This window comes from Rana temporaria, chromosome 8, assembly GCF_905171775.1.
Source record: "Rana temporaria chromosome 8, aRanTem1.1, whole genome shotgun sequence".
Taxonomy (NCBI): Eukaryota; Metazoa; Chordata; class Amphibia; order Anura; family Ranidae; genus Rana; species Rana temporaria.
This window is the reverse complement of record NC_053496.1, coordinates 121457053-121471448: the sequence shown is the minus strand read 5'-3', so window position 1 is coordinate 121471448 and position 14396 is coordinate 121457053. Positions and strand designations below refer to the sequence as shown.

Here is a 14396-nt window from a genome sequence, read left to right as displayed (position 1 = left end):
ACACCACGTAGCTTTAGGTGCACACTGCAGAGGACACAGGCAGTACACACCACGTAGCTTTAGGTGCACACTGCAGAAGACACGGGCAGTACACACCACGTAGCTTTAGGTGCACACTGCAGAGGACACGGGCAGTACACACACCACGTAGATTTAGGTGCACACTGCAGAGGAGACAGGCAGTACACACCACGTAGCTTTAGGTGCACACTGCAGAGGACACAGGCAGTACACCACATGAGAATACTGCAGCTAGCACAATCACCTGCCTGCCAGTAAATTAGGAAATGCAGATCTAGCTAAACTATACAGTGTATAAATATATATACAACACCTGGGGTGCAAATACATCCTCTATACACTGTTAGCCAGATTCAGAGAGAGTTACGCCGGCGTATCAGTAGATACGCCGTCGTAACTCTGAATCTGCGCTGTCGTAAATTTAAGTGTATTCTCAAATTGAGATACACTTAAATCTAGCTAAGATACGACCGCGGGCGCCGTCGTATCTTAGCTGTCTATTTCGGCCGGCCGCTAGGGGCGTGTACGCTGATTTACACCTAGAGATACGCCTATTCACGAACGTACGCTTGCCCGTCACAGTAAAGATACGCCGTTTACGTAAGGCGTTTTCAGGCCTAAAGATATTCCACCAAAAAGATGGCGCAGCCAGTGTTAAGTATGGATGTCGGAACCGCGTCGAATTTTAAAATTTATAATTTTTTGATCACTGCCACCTCTCATACATTGTGCACAACATCGCAGTGTTAGCAAGATCAGGCCTGATCTCTGCTAGCACTAGCACTAGCAATTCAATGTCCCAAAAAAGGTACTCTAGTAAGGAGGCTTACAGGATTTTTAGCATGACAGCAAAGGGGAAGCTTCACTGTCAGAATCAGGCTCAGAATACAAACCTGTATAAAGCAGCAGCACCAACAGCTAGCTCATACAATGACCCCCAAGTGCTAGAAATTCATAATTATGCTCATATGCAGCAGGGCGCGGGTACTAGTGCTTCACTACTTTTTGGTGATCTGGCAAGCACCAGTGGCATAGTACATCCTGGCCTTTTAAGGCCCCCATACACACGGTCAGACTTTTTGACAACAAACTTTTTCAGTTTTCATCGGACAAAAATTCGCTCTGCAAACGGACAAACTTTTTGCCAACAAAAGTCCAAGAATTCAAGCATAGGCCCATATAGCCCAGAGGTGCTTGCAAACCCAAATTGGCTACCCCCAGATTCAGCTGGACCTGTTATCTCACATTCACAGCCCAGCCTGGAGTTCAGGTGGAAACAGCAAACTTAACAACGGCCTTTAACTTTTTTTTCACCGAAGATCTCTACAATTTGAGATTGTGAACCAAAGTAATCATATGCCCAACAATACATTGCCAAAACCAAAATGTATACCTTGCCAGGCCATTCGAGTAGAAACCTATAACAGTTTCCGCATTTGAAACATTTTTGGGCCTAACCCTTAACATGGGCATTACAAAAAAGAATGAATTGTGGTCATATTGGTCCACAGACCCGATTCATCATTTGCCCTTAGGCCCCTTTCAGACGTGCGGACCGTATGTGCGCTTTTTCATCCATCTGTTTACGGATGAAAAAGGGACATACATTGGTCCCTATGTGATTGCGGGTGTCAGCGGATAAACATCCGCTGACACCAGTAATCACCCGCCTCCGCAAAGATCCGATTTTGCAGACGGAAGAATGTCCTATTTTTTCTTCCGTCTGCGGATCGGATGAACACGGACATACGGCACCATGCGACCTAAGCACAGGGGCTTCCCCCAAAGGCTCATAGACACCCCACTTATAAAGGGAAAGGAAAGCCTGCTTTCGGAATGAAGAACTACTAGCAGTAAAATGGAAGGACAAATGTGTTTGATGTTGTTGAAAAGCCTCTGTGTCCATGACTTTAATTAATTGTGGGAGGCATAGACTTCAACGACCAAATGATGAAGCCATATTTAGCCTTCCGCACTGGTACAAAAAAGTGTCTCTATATTTACTTCAATTGGTTCTATACAATGCATTTATTTACAAAGCTACTGGAATAAATGGATCCTTCCTAAAATTTCAGAAATATCCAGAAGGCGCTGTTGCCCAAAGGCCAAATCCAGATGCAGCTAGCCAGCTGCATGAGAGAAATTTTTCAGATGTTCTCCAACCTACTGTCAGGGCTCCTTCTCAGAGCTCTGTGCTTAGCTGGCAGTTAATTGCCAAAGACTCTTCCTTCCACAGTTACTCATCTGGTCTTCATTTCCTGCTTGTCAGCTAGAGCTGCTGGTTATATAAACTCCTTGGATCAAATCTTCTGCACCTTTGCCTTGTTTAACATATCCAGACTCTCTCTGCTGTGTTTTCCTGTGAAAAAACTTTTGCTTGGCTGACTTCCCTTCTGGTTCCTTAACCTTTTTGCCACAACTGACTTTACTGATCTCTGGACTCCTGTTTCTCTGGCTTGTTCTGACTACCCGTCCTGGTTACCGAACTCTGGCTATGTTTTGACTATGTTTGCTCTGTTTATACCATTTTACCAGGCCATTATGAATACCTTGTTATTCTATTTGGTCTTTGCAACGCTCCGGCAGTTTTCCAGGAATTTATCAAAGATGTCCTCAGAGATTTGTTGGCTTTGCCAATTATCAGTAGTTTATTCGTAAATTCAATCAGGGGGACTGATATGACCAGAAAGGACGGTAACCCACAGAATTGATCTCCAGACTCAATTGATGCCTTTGAGAGTCTTAATCATCCTGATCCTACTGTACCTTTCATCCTTGAGGTTGATGCATCTGAGACTGGCGTTGGTGCCCTGCTGTCTCAACGTCCTACCTCTGAGTTCGCTATGCATCCTTGTGGCTTTTCCAAGAAATTATCTCCTGCATGGTACTGTGTTATTTCTGATATAAATACAATGATTATTTTATAAAACATACAACGTTTACCAGGTCCCTTTAATGTAAAACATGAACACCTATTGAGGCTCCTGATTTACTCTGCTACCGAACCTCGGGGGCAAAAAATGGATTCTGAAGCCAAAGTTTAATATCTTAGTTGGTTTCCTTTTCTTGGTTCCCTGCCATAACTGGAGAAAGCTATTGTTTTGAATAGTAGTTAGAAAATCTTTCAGGAGAAATTCTGACCGCTAGCATGTTTCCAGAAGAGTGCAGACACAGGTAGTATCACAGAAACAAATCTAACCATCTGCCAAGAAGCCATTCATTCAAGTATCAGCATAAGCAACTCTTTGCTATTCATCTCCAGAAGTGAAGTGTTTAATATGTCATAGCAGGTTTACTACAGGACCTAAACATTTGCAATGATATACTAATTCTTCCTGGTGTACCCCTGGGCAAGTACCAATTATTAGTGTGTTAAGAGTATAAAAAAATAAAACTGCTCCCAATTTAATCCGAATCCATAAGCACTACAGATAAAAAGTTCTCCTGCAGGCACAGCAACACACTCCTCATCATTGCTGCCTTGATGGTGGTCATAGGCTTATTTGTCCAAGTGTTTAGTTCTGGCTTCTCCACTAAACCATTATAGTTCCTCTACAGACAGCATGTGCTTTGCCCTTGGTGGATCCCTTCTCTATGGACCTTCAGGTGTAGTGGAAACAAGTTCCTTTTGACTTACAAATTCAGAGGACTCTGGTTTTCAGCTTGCCGACTTCTAGAGTCATTGGGCCAGATTGAGATAGACTTTACGTCGGCGTATCTATTGATACGCCGCGTAAGTTCTAGGAAGCGCCGGCGTATCTTCTTTCTGTATTCAGAAAGCAAGATACGCCAGAATTTTACTAAGATACGGCCGGCGTAAGTCTCTTACACCATCGTATCTTATTTGCATATTTACGATGGCCGCTAGGTGGCGCTTCCAGAGATTTACGTGTTGAATATGCAAATTAAGTAGATACGCCGATTCAGAAACGTACGTGCGCCCGGCGCATTTTTTTACGTCGTTTGCGTAAGGCCTTTTCCGCCGTATAGTTACCCCTGCTCTATGAGGCGTACGCAATGTTAAGTATGGACGTCGGGCCAGCGTCAAATTTTTTACGTTTAACATTGTTTGCGTAAGTCGTTCGCGAATAGGGTTTTGCGTAAGTTACGTTCACGTCGAAAGCATTGACTATTTGCGGCGTAATTTGGAGCATGTGCACTGGGATACTTTCACGGACGGCGCATGTGCCGTTTGTTAAAAACATCAAAGACGTGGGGTCAGGATTAGTTAGCATACAACACGCCCCCTACCACGCCGGCCCGTATACGCTACGCCGCCGTAACTTTGGGCGTAAATTGTTTCTGAATACGGGACTTGCCTGTCAAAGTTACGGCGGCATAGCGTATAGGAGATACGCTACGCCCACCTAAAGGTATCTGAATCTGGCCCATTCTGTTGGTGATTCAGTGGCTTTCCCATTCATTTTGCTAATGTGGATTTTAACTCCATTGCATTTTCAGTGAAAAGTAAAATGAAGCGGACATAGGCGTGCGCACAGGGTGTGCCAGGTGTGCCCAGGCACACCCTAATCACCCTGTGCAGCACAAATTCCCCCTACTGCCCTGGCTCCTCCCCTTCTCCCTACAGTGCTTCTGGCTTCCCTCCTCTCCTCTCCTGCTGGCTGTTGCTGTGGATGCTTTAGAATGAGTGGGAGAAGGGGCCGGTAAATATGTAATTTCCTTCCCTTTCTGAATGAAGATTGTGAGTGATCGGTAGTGTGTGTTTAAGCTTTGGGGTGCACACCCTAATGCAATAGGCTGCACACACCTATGGAAGCGGAGTATGTGCTAGATGATTTATTAATTTTTCATATGAGGAATAAAACTGACACCTCACAATGCATTGGCTGGGATCCACAGGGCTTTGTTTTGTTCTTGTTCTAAATCAACCAGGATCTGAGTGCAAATGTTGACCAGCGCACCTCCTTGAATTACAGCTGAGAAAGGAAAAACAAAAAGAAAATTTAGAGAAATTGCAAAAAAGGAATACTACATGTATAGCAAAAAGATCACGAATTTTTTTTCAATAATTTTCTTTTTTACAACACTTGAGAAAATCGCAGAGAAACTATGGACAGAGGCTAAACGTATCAGTTGACAGTAAATATCTGTTTAGAATGCAGATCTCTCAAGGTGCTCGTCGGGCAGACTGACAGGTAAATTTATCACTTGAAGACAGCTGTCTCATTTAGCTTGCATACATATTTTGGAGGCGATTGGGTTGGTAATTCAGCTATTTTTTTGTCAAAGTGTTTATTATCAGCTGAGGGATCTAAAATGAAATTCACACCAATTTAAAAGTAAACATGTCACTACGCATGACAGGTTAAAATAAGCATATAAGCCAAGTGCCAATCGCTATACCTTGCTAGAAAAGCCATTACAGCAAGGCACCTTGGGATCCCCAGCGTTAGTTTAAAGTGATAACATGTTATACTTGCTCTGTACAATGTTTTTTTCCACAGAGCAGCCGCGATCCTTCTTTTCTCAGGTCCCCTGCCAGTGCTCCTGGCCCCTCCCTCATTCCAAGTGCACCCAGAGCAAGCAGCTTGCAATGGGGCACCCAAGCCGGCTCGCTCCTGAGTCCCTGCTTTGCATGTCTATTCACACACTGAGCCCTGGCCTGCCCCCACTTTCTTCTCATTGGCTTCCTGGCGGTGATTGACAACAGCAAGAGCCATCAGCTCTTGCTCCTGTCTCAGTCAATGAGGAGGCAAAGCCCCCCGGAGAGCAGAGGCTCTTGTGCACATAGCTGGATCGCGATAGGGCTCAGGTATTAGGGGGGATGGGAGGCTGCTGCACAAAAAAGTTTTTTTACCTTCATGGAAAGAAATCCATGAAGGTAAAAAACCTGAACCTTTAGAACCACTCAATTTTTCCAAAAGTTAGTGCAAAGTAACACCCCAACATATCCCACAAAGCAATGCTGGACCTCAAGGACCTATTGGGATGTGTTGGACCAAATCCTCAACACTGACTATGCAAATACAGAAGGTGCAGACAACCTTGGGGTCCAAGGCTCCTCCTGGGTCACTCTGCAGTAATTGATTTTCTAGCAAGCTATACCAATTGATACCTGGAAGAGCCTAACTTTAACATAAGTGCTTATTTAAGCCTTTCATGTCTATTTATATGTTTGCTTGCTGGATGGAATTACCCACTTGTTTGAGGTCAATTACACATTTTTTGAGTTGTAGTATAGTTCCATCCCGAGTGAGCTGCGAACACACTACAACTAGCTTTTTTTTTTCATTGCACAATGCACAGATTGCTTACATCTTTGTTCATTGTGTTCTGGAGGCATTCTTGGGACACTATTTAAATCGAACAACACCCTGGATAACTGTAATTGGCACATTACCATGCATTTCAATACTAAGGCCCCATACACACAATAGAATCCATCCGCTGAAAAATCCCAGCGAATGGGTTTCAGCGGATAGATTCTATGGTGTGTACAATCCAGCGGATCTGTTTCCGCGGATTTTTCTCCCATGCGATGGATTTCCAGCAGATAAATATTTGAAGACATGTCTTCAAATCTATCCGCTGGAATCCATCCCAACGGATTGATCCGCTGGTCTGTACAGACTCACCGGATCAATCCGTCCAAAGGGATCCCCCGCATGCGTCGTAATGGAATTCCTTATATGACTGCGTCGCGACACGTCACGTCACGACACGACACGTCATCGCCAGAGGATTTCGGCGCGGATTTCGATTCGATGGTGAGTACACTCCATCGCATCAAAATCCGCGCAAATCCTCGAGAGGATTTATCCGTGGAAACGGTCCGCTGGACCGTATCCGCGGATAAATCCTCCCGTGTGTACGGGGCCTAAGAATGATCACCCTCAGCAAGTAGACCAATAAATAAGGAATTGTGTTTGCAATGATTTGCTATAATCTGCACATTACACCTTTTTTTTTTAACCAAGTCTGTTTTCTCCCATGTGCTGCTTCTTAAGCCCTGTACACGACCGGTTTTCTCGGCAGAATTCAGCAGGAAACTCGATGGGAGACGTATTCTGCAGAGAAAACCGGTCGTGTGTACACTTTTCGCCGAGAAACCCGTTGGGAAACTCGTCGAGCCAAAAAGAGAGCATGTTCTCTATTTCCTCGTTGGGCAATGGGAAAATTTGGCTCGACGAGTTTTTTGACAGCCGAACAAGGAACTTGACGGGGAAAACGATGTGTTTCGCCCGTCGAGTTTCTCGGACGTGTGTACGCAGCCTTATATTAAAGGATACGTTCACCGTGTTTTTAGGGTGGAACTACATGTAACATGTCCCTAATGCTGCAGCTGCTGCCCGATCCCCTACCTCCCTGTGATAGCTATGTGGGGAGAATTTTCCCGTACTAGCCGTACTAGCCGTACTCGGCTCCACCCACACGGCCGCGTCATTAATTCACACAGCTCTGTGTGTGAATGAACAACAAGCCCCCACATCCTTTGCCACTGTTGGCTTGTAGTTCTCAATGAACTACCACGGCACTGTGGAGCACCATGGTAGTCACTGATTTTTCCTATCTTTATCTGCTTGCCTGTATGGGATGTTCTGGCACACAGATACACTGACAGACCTACAGGAGACCTGCATGTCACCAGCGATCTACTGATCGCTGGTGAAATTGTAGCACCTTCTAATGTACTAGAACAGTGTTTCTCAACTCCAGTCCTCGAGGCGCCCCAACAGGTCATGTTTTCAGGCTTTCCATTTTTTTGCACAGGTGATTTGATCAGTTTCACTGCCTTAGTAATTACCACAGCCAATTCATCTCAGGGAAATCCTGAAAACATGACCTGTTGGGGCGCCTCGAGGACTGGAGTTGAGAAACACTGTACTAGAAGGATAGTGTATGTTTTTTTGTGAGAGTAGGTACATTTCCAGGTTTGGCTGGCAGCCAAGCCTGGGTATGTTTTTTGATCTGGGTTGGGATTCACTCAGAGCAAAGCTGGGTGACTCACAGGCAGCATCACCAAGACCTTCCACTTCTTTCTAGAATGTTCTAGTGTTTTCTGGAAGTGAAGGCGAAGAGGGGAGGTGGTGCTGTCTGGAGTGTTCTAAGGAGCCCTGACCAATCCACAATCTGGCCTCCTTAAATACCTAGGGTAAGCCCAGCAGGGGAGGAGTTGTTCAAGTGGAAGCTGGAGATTGAGTGTTAGGCTGTTGGGGCATTTGAGGGAGCTCCCCAGTCTAGGGGGGTGACCTTGGGGCTGGGGCTTGGGTGTGGACAGTACCCTTCTCACAACACACGGAGGTGTCCTGGACAGGTGGCTGCCAGTCAAAGTTTCCAGGAGAGGAACAACAGGTGGCAGACAAGAGGGCTGGTAAGTGACACACAGTCTGTAGGGGATTGGGAAGGCACGCCTTAGAGGTCTGGGAGAGTGCAGTCTGAGACAGATGCAGAACCAGAGGAGTGGACTGGGGTGTCACAGGCATTGGAAAGAGGCAGCTGCAGCCATGGGGGCTGGCAGGGCCTGAAGATGTGGTACTGGGCTCAGTAGCCACGTGGACAGCTAGCACTAAGGACTACCATATTTTTGCTACGCTAAAGGGCCTGTGGTCCCTGTCTGCAAAGGGCATTCACCCTAGGCCTGGCTGAGCCAGTGTCAGGCTTATAAATCAGTACTAGCTGGTCTGAGAAGTGCAAGCAAGTGATGTGCTGGAGGTGTTGAGGATAGATAGTCTGCAAGCAAGTAATGTGCTGGAGTTGACGATTGGAGTTGTATATATTGGAAGTTTATATAAATGGTCCCACATATATATTGTTCTGAAAATCAGTTTGAGCATCTCATAAATATCTCATCCCGATCCAAGTTTATTTCCCTCAATAAAAAATTTAAAAAAAGTTCACGAATGGTTTTCTGCCTGAGGGTGAATGAGAACTGTGTGCCTGTCTGGGAAGGGAGACAGATGGACTATAACAAGAGGGTACCATTACACAATGTTTTACCGTCTCAAAAAAAAATATTTTTTTACCTGCATAATTTCACTTTTTAAAAGGTGAACTTACCCTTTAAACAGATTAATGATGACAAGTAGAAGTTGTACATCTTTAGATTTCAATTATCAATCATTTATCAGGCCACGTGCACTCACCTGTGAAATACTTTCTGTCTTCCTGCTCAACCTTCTGTGCAGATTCAAACTGCTCTTTGGAATTTTTCTGTGTAACATTGTCCCTTAGAAAGAATGGGTCCCTGTAAACAAAGCAAAAACAAACATATAAGAGAAAAACTACATTGGAATGAATTGTATTTTCAGTATTCAGAACCTATATATCAATTTACAGTATACTCGAGAACTATAGCAGAATAATGTATCTATTTCTCTTACAAGTTAACAGACAGCAGTCTCCATTCTGCCACCTACTGGACATTGTTTTGAATACATAATTATTGGAGAAGATATAGCAGGGTTAGTGAGACTGCAGTTGGGGGCATTACATGTTCTCACACTATGAGTAAGTGTTGGGCAATATTTGTGGACCTAATGGTTAGCCTAATGAAGTTAGTTGTTCATAAAAATAGCCACTGAGTCTGCTGTTTTAGTTGTTTTCAAATAAAAATAGTAAGGCTTGAGATATGCTTTTCTAGTTGTGGATGGAGTGGGGGAAGTGTTAAAACAACTATCAGGTTGTCAGAGTCTGTGTCTGTGTCTTGTTGGGCAGTCACCTTCTCCATTTATCCTGGTGACTGTTGAGGGGAATTCTTCAGATTGGGACACAAAGTAAAAGGGAGTCCCCTAGATGGTACACAAACAGCAAAAAAAACAAACCTGAAAAGGAATATTTTCCCTACTACCGTTTTCCCTGAAAATAAGACCTAGTGTTAGTTCCTGGGATGGCTGCAAAAGTCCTTGTTAAATCATGTAATCTGCTCTGTAAAAAGATTATGTAATGTGCACTGTGTCTCCTGGGAGCTCATGTGACCCGCCGGAGCTCTTCTCCTCTCCTCCCACGCTGACATCAGTAGCCCCTCCCTCTGCAATACTTAAAGCGGGCTGACGTCAGCAGGGGATCTCAGCCTCTCCCTCTGCAGTATTCGTAGCGCCCAGTAGCACTGTGAATAAGGTATTTTCCACAATAAAGTAACACAAGGAGACACACTGCACATTGTATAATCTTTTTACAGAACAGATTACATGATTTTACAAGGACTTTACCTAAGGTTTATTTTTGGGATTTCACAATGATGACTCCTGAGCTAAGAGGGAGAGAGAAGACAGGGGACACCGAAACTTTTTTTACATAACATAAATAAATAACACATCCCCTGAAAATAAGCCCTAGTGTAATTTTTATAGCCAAAATTAATATAAGACCCGTTCCTATTTTTGGGGAAACATGGTATAACTAATGCCACGTACACACGACCGTTTTTCATGTCATGCAATAAAACAAAGTTTTTCTCAACGTGATTTGTCGCGATTCCTCTCAAGCCTGTCTTGCATACACACATTCGTGAAAAAAATGCTTGAGCAAAGCGCGGTGACGTACAACACGTATAACACGTATGACGGCACTATAAAGGGGAAGTTCCATTCGAATGGCGTCACCCTTTGGGCTGCTTTTGCTGATTTCGTGTTACTGCGTGTTAGTAAAAGTTTGGTGAGAGACAATTCGCGCTTTTCAGTTTTCGTGCTTCAAAGATCATTTTCTGGTGTTCAGTTTGTGCTTGTGGGTTCGTATCTGTCTTTCAGTGATTATAGTCAGTTTGTATCTGTTTTTCAGTGCGTTCTTGTCCGCTCATTACTGTTTTTCAGGTCATTCTTCATAGGCCTTGCTGTTCTTCAGTGCGTTCTTTTTAGTTCGTTCTGACCAGCTGACCGTTTGCGAGCCATGTTGCGGCTACGTTCTTGTCGCCGAGATAGTGCTGTGCTTGGTGTTGGGATTGTTGCTTTATCCTGACTCCAGTCCATGAACAGCGTGAAGAGGAGTTCATGGACCAAGAATTGGTTGCTCCAGCGGGACCAATTCTGTCACATGCCTTTTTTTCGGGAGATCCAGGAGAATAACCCTGATGACTTCAGGAATTTTCTCTGGATGACGGACCTGTTTTTCAGCATCTGTTGGCTTTGGTGTCCCCCTATATCCCCACGCAGGACACTGTTATGCGGGAAGCCATCACTGCTAAGCAGAGGCTAGATGTTGCGCTACCTGGCAACAGAGGGAAGTCTGCAGGACCTCAAGTTCTCGACAGGCATCTCCTCCCATGCTCTGGGGATCATAATTCCAGGAACCTGTTCTACCATAATAAAAGTCCTGCTGGAGGACTATATTAAGGTAAGTTTTCTCCTTTAACCTCACATTCTATGTATTTAATGCTTGCTAATGTATAGGATTTTTTTCATCAGTCCCTAATTACCATGATTGTAATATGCTGTGAATGTCCCCTTTGTCCCCATGCATGCTGTAAGCTTTTAATGCTCCTTTTTTGGCCTACATGCATATTTCCCATGAAATAACCTCTCCAGCATGCTCTCCTGGGTCCAAACACACCTAGCATAGTCACTTCGCAATGTATTTTGTCTGCTCCATTGTAGTGCTTGACCCTCCCCCCCTCCAAAATGTGTGCATTTATTTTATTTTTCAAATTCAGACAGGGTGCTAGAGCCTTGATTTCTGAGGTCACCAACTCATCTCGAACCCCCCCCCCCCCATAGAATAATTTAAATGGGCCATCAGAGGGGGTGAGGAATCTGGTTAGTGATCATTTTTTTTTGTCTTAAAATACTCCTTCAAATTAATGTTATACTGATGTTTGGGCAAGAATGTTTTGAGATAATCTGCTTGCAATGTTTATGTATCGAAGTATTAATTTTTTTCTTGTTAAACTCCACCCTTCTACGCCACAGGAATGGCAGAATGTGGCATCAGAGTTTGCCCAGCGTTGGAAATTTCCCAACTGTGGAGGGGCAATCGATGGCAAGCATATGCGCATCGTGCCACCACCCCATTCGGGATCCTATTTTTTATAACTACAAAGGGTTCCACAGTATAGTGCTGATGGCGGTGGTGTCGGCCAATTATGAGTTCCTTTTCGTGGACGTGGGGAAAAATGGGCAGAGTTTTTGCACAGACCGAGTTCGCCCAACGGCTACTATGTGATGACCTGGCATTGTCACCTGCGGCAGAGAATATTGAGTATTGAAGAATATTGTATTGTATGAGTATTGAGAATATTGAGAATATTGAAACCTTTTGTTTTCGCTGCAGATGAGGCGTTTGCGCTCGGTCCACATCTTATGAGGCTATTTCCTCAAAGGACCCTCACCCCTGAGAGGAGGGTGTTTAATTACAGGCTGGCCAGAGCTAGAAGTGTGGTGGAAAATGCCTTTGGCATCATGACCAGCCGGTTCCGCCTCTTTTTGACCTCTATCAATCTGGCGGAGTACAAGTGGAACCATGTTGTCATGTCTTGTTGTGTTCTTCACAATTTTTTGAAAAAACATTCCCCTAATTATCTCACTACTGTTGGGCCTGAGGCCACACTACATGAAGCAAATCCTTTGCCGGCCCAGGAAGCTGAGATCGTTGAGATCAAGGGTACGTAATTTTTTTTTGACTTGACTCATTAGTGGGAATGCTATATTTAGCATTCCCAGTATTGATATTCGTTTTTTATTATTCTTATTCCGTATGTTTTTGGCTCTGCGTAACTTCTGCATACTTTCAGCTATTGAGACCGTTCAACTTTTAAAATGTGCATCTCATTCAGCTAATGGTGGGACTTATTCAACTTTTTTTCTACTATTTATACTTTTTAAAATATTAAGCTTTTAGACACTTTTTTAACATTGAAGTCAATGAGAACATGCTTTTTACCCCTTAAAAGCTTCTCTGCTCCCAAAAGTTTCAGCTCCTTCATACTTTCACCTACAGACACCAAACGTTCACAAAATATTCAGCTATCCGGCTATGACTTTTCAGTTTGATATCTTTTACAGTTTTTGTGAAAAAGCAGTTTAAGTTTAGTGATTTTTTCAGAAAATTTTATCGATTTATAATGTGTTTCTATGGGGCTGCTTTAGAGTGGACGATGACATCATTAGAGCAGAGAGCTGTTAAAAAAAAAAAAAATTATCTTTGTAAAGGGGGAACAAATTGCTCTCACGCCTACTTGTCATACACAATTTATATATCAAAACGTAGGTATTTTTGTCTGGTTTCAGGCAATATGCTCAATTTTGTGATACGCATTTTACTTTTGGGACATACATTCCTAAGCCGTTCATATAATCACCAGCTGCCTCTTTCCAGCATATATTATCCTAATACAGTATTTTCTTATGCTACGTGCATGACATTTGTTAACTATAGAAAACGTGCTTCTGGCCTGTATTTAAACATGTTCGCATATATCTTTTAAATTAGGGGTTGTAGGTATGCAGTAATACCTCCTCCCTTAGTTCAACCCATTACTCTCTGTGTGACAGATGATGTAATGAACCCCAAACTCTTTGCCTAAGATTAGAGTGACACCTGGGGTCCAATACTGAATGTCATATTACATTGAGAAATGCATTGACCCCTTTAAAAATATTCTAACCGCAGTTGTGGTTCACTCTCGTTCACCGTAGTTTGTGACAGCAGGTCTTCAAGGATCATGATTTTATGGCTGAGTTCCTGCCAATGTGGAAGAATCTTCCTATTTATGGCAAACCAAAAGCACAGCTAATAATAAAAAAAAGAAGCCAGGAAGGAAGCACTGGAGCGCCTGCTTGAATTTGTGAAGACCCAGATCCCCACAGCAACAGTCAAGGATGTGAATACCAAAATTGGGACCATTAGGGGCACATGTCGGATTGAGCGGAATAGGTCCTGAAATCCATGAGGTCAGGAGCAGCTGCAGATCAGATTTATAAGCCAAGTCTGTGGTACTACAGTCAACTAAGCTTCCTTGACCATCTGGAAGCAAGTGATACTTGCTTTCAACCCTTCCCCCTAGATGTAGCTCCAGCCTTCACTGCATCCAAGCTTAGCCTTCTTTGGAGGAACAACCTGAGTTCCTGGAGGAGCCTGATTTGACCATATGGAGCCAGGTATAGTATTTTGCTAAAGATTTCTTGTAATAAAAGTATAATGATGTCAAATAGATGTTACTATTGCTAACAATTTAATGATTGAACAAAAAGTGTTTTACATATTAATAGACAGTAGTGGCCAAAAATGATGGGGACAAGAATGAAAAATGCAGGGGTCAGAATGATTGTCTTTAATATCTATTAGCATTCAATTTGCAACTGTCATGAGGTGAAAAATGTGTGTCATAGATGAGGACAAAAATTTAACCATGTCCCTTTTTTATTTTTTTAATTTAGTGTTTTATTTTATTGATGAAGAAATAAAGTAATACAATGTACAACATG

At 43.4% G+C, this 14396-nt stretch overlaps 1 protein-coding gene across 1 annotated transcript in view; it reads right to left on the bottom strand.

Moving 5' to 3' along the window:
- Window positions 1-4803: 4803 nt before the first annotated feature.
- Window positions 4804-14396, bottom strand: part of LOC120909030 (disks large homolog 5-like) — a 40052-nt gene continuing 30459 nt past the window's right edge. Inside the window, exons 2-3 of the mRNA XM_040320625.1 lie at window positions 9126-9226; window positions 4804-4958 (exon numbers count right to left, since the gene is read on the bottom strand). Coding sequence (XP_040176559.1) covers window positions 4855-4958; window positions 9126-9226 — 205 coding nt within the window. The 3' untranslated portion in view covers window positions 4804-4854. The remainder of the gene's footprint in view (window positions 4959-9125; window positions 9227-14396) is intronic.